Source organism: Puntigrus tetrazona, chromosome 20, assembly GCF_018831695.1.
Source record: "Puntigrus tetrazona isolate hp1 chromosome 20, ASM1883169v1, whole genome shotgun sequence".
NCBI classification, from domain to species: Eukaryota; Metazoa; Chordata; class Actinopteri; order Cypriniformes; family Cyprinidae; genus Puntigrus; species Puntigrus tetrazona.
This window is the reverse complement of record NC_056718.1, coordinates 25,075,116-25,077,615: the sequence shown is the minus strand read 5'-3', so window position 1 is coordinate 25,077,615 and position 2,500 is coordinate 25,075,116. Positions and strand designations below refer to the sequence as shown.

At 30.6% G+C, this 2,500-nt stretch overlaps 2 protein-coding genes across 4 annotated transcripts in view; one reads left to right on the top strand and one right to left on the bottom strand.

Annotated features, from left to right (window-relative positions):
* The window catches only part of tbc1d7 (TBC1 domain family, member 7), an 8,844-nt gene extending 7,716 nt beyond the window's left edge, over positions 1 to 1,128 (top strand). The window contains exon 7 of one of the 3 annotated variants that reach the window (XM_043218714.1): positions 708 to 1,128. In XM_043218714.1, coding sequence (XP_043074649.1) covers positions 708 to 794 — 87 coding nt within the window. In that variant the 3' untranslated portion in view covers positions 795 to 1,128. The remainder of the gene's footprint in view (positions 1 to 707) is intronic. The other 2 variants (XM_043218712.1, XM_043218713.1) reach the window with 2 other exon arrangements.
* A 1,010-nt stretch (positions 1,129 to 2,138) lies between these two features.
* The window catches only part of phactr1 (phosphatase and actin regulator 1), a 16,237-nt gene continuing 15,875 nt past the window's right edge, over positions 2,139 to 2,500 (bottom strand). Inside the window, exon 12 of the mRNA XM_043219519.1 lies at positions 2,139 to 2,500. This exon is cut by the window's right edge and continues 933 nt beyond it. The gene's annotated coding sequence lies outside the window, so the exon portion shown is untranslated.

Sequence of the window (2,500 nt, the reverse complement as noted above, 5' to 3'; positions counted from 1 at the left end):
TCTTTACATTACGACCCTTTTTTAAAACCTTTTAAAATCCTCCAGTATAGTCCCATAGACTTGATGTATGATATATGGAATGATTATATAATGCAGCTGATTCTTCCTCTTATTATTATATTTACATCAACCACTTTATTTTTCAAACACTTAATGATATAAAATAAATTATTAATATTATTAGTATTAAATAGAGGGACAACCAATATTTTTTCATTAATGCAATTAAGTTGCATCATTATTATATCACATATTTTAATTATAATTTAATTGTATTAAATTTATTTTATTAATATACTACATAAAATGATTTGTTTTGAACATTTCATTGATTATTATTATTATATGAAATGCCATTTTGTTATTAGGAGCAATACATTTATTTTATTTATCATTTTAATATTATTATATATTTTTTTAATTCATCAAACCACATTTTATTATTATTAACTATTTATACATTTATAATACCTATAATTTAAAAATTCTATAAATGATTAATATTATACATTGTGTTTATTAAGGTGCAGTTAATTCATTGTATTTGATCTTTTTTGTTTATCACATGAAATAACATTTTACCACAAATGACATTGAATAAGAACAAACCAAATATTTAAACCCAGACGATTCCCTTTTCTGTCGTTTCCGTAATTAGCCGTTGAGTGAAGTTTCTGATGTTGCTGATGCTTCCGATCTCTGTACAGATGCCGCAGGAGAACACGGACGCCATCGTCACTAAAGCCATCGACCTGTGGCACAAGCACTGCGGGACGCCCATGCACTCTGTCTAATTCATCCTCTCCAGCTGTGTTTGAGAAGCTGCGTACGTCATTCAGGACACGCCTCCCGCTCTCTGAGCCAATAGCAGCAGCGGAAGAGAGACCGGAAACAGAAACGCATCAATCTTGCGTGCGTGCGTGTGTGTGTGTGTGTGTGCGTGCATGTGTCATTTTACACCCTTATGTCGTTCCAAACCTGTACGAGTTCATATGTAAGATCAGGAAAAGTGCTTCAAGTCTCAAAAATCAGGGGGAAAAAAAATGGCATGTAGGCTTGGAACAAATGAAGGTGATAAAGTCAGATTTTCTATATATATATATATATATATATATATATATATATATATATATACATATATATATATATATATATATATATATATATATATATATTTTTACTTTATCCTCTACATAATGATTTTTTTACTTTTCCTCTTAATGCCCTGCCAGTGTGTTCAGTATCAAAGTCAGTTAAAAATATTTATAAATAAAATATGACCATAAAAACATCTCGGCACATTTTGTTACAGTGGTAGCGCTTGACTTTCTTTATGAACTAACACTGAGTGTTTGTACAGAATTCAATAATCTTCGCCCGCGTTTAATAAAAATACAATCGATCGTTATTCATGAGTTCACAGTGCATTATTAACTTTATTAAACATTTTAACATTATTACAAACAGATTAGTAGATGTTAAAAAGGACAAATAATTTTTTTTCTAATTTATTATTACTATTAATGCTACTACACGTAAACGTTTTTTAAAAAAAAAAATTTTTTTAACTTGTAATATTTAAAGTCGTTCCTTGTTGTTCATTATTAAAAAAAAACTTACTGTAGTAATAAAAATTTAATTTTTAGATTTTTATAATGCATTTCTAAAATTAACGAATATTAATAAAACCATTTAGTTTTAATAGTTAGACGAATGTAAATATTAAATGCAACTTTTTGACTGGTACATTTTCAAATCAAACTAATTTATTAGTCTTCATTAACATAAAAAATGATGTCCGTTGATTTCAGTATTTACTAGTAAACGCGATATTCAATATTTAAATTTAATGCGTTTAAAAGTTGTATTTGTTAACATTAATAATAACAAATTGTTACAATAAAATAAGCAATTCACTGCTCCTTAAAACAACCGTTTGTGTAATATATAAATATAAAAATAATTCTTTGTTAATTGCATAACAGTACAATTAAAAATGGCATTTGTTCACATTAAATAATGCACTGTGAACGAACACAATTGCATTATTATTAGCCAAGATTAAAATTTGTTGCTATTTCTGTATGACCACTGTGGAAAAAAAAAAACACAAAAAAGGAAAACGAACGTAACACTGATCATTGTGATTCCCTTCACTGTTTTGGTTTTATTTTGGCAATGTGACGCCCTGCAAAGTGGGCGGAGCTTAAAGGGTCGCCCAACACTCGATCACATGACAGCTGAGCACCAATGAACAAAAAGCCGGTCTGAAAACACTCAACAGGACTCGTGAACAATCAGTCCCTCTCGACGCGTTATTGCTCGGTCCTGTCGCTCAACCGCGTCGTCTCCTGTGATTGGTCGGTGTGGTGGGCGTGGCAGACGTGTGTTTTTTTGTGATTGGTTAAAAATGTTCTTGGGCTCTGTGACTTATACATGGCACAAACAGCAGCCGACGTCACGGGTTCGACTCCCAGGGAATGAAGGAAGTGATCGAAAA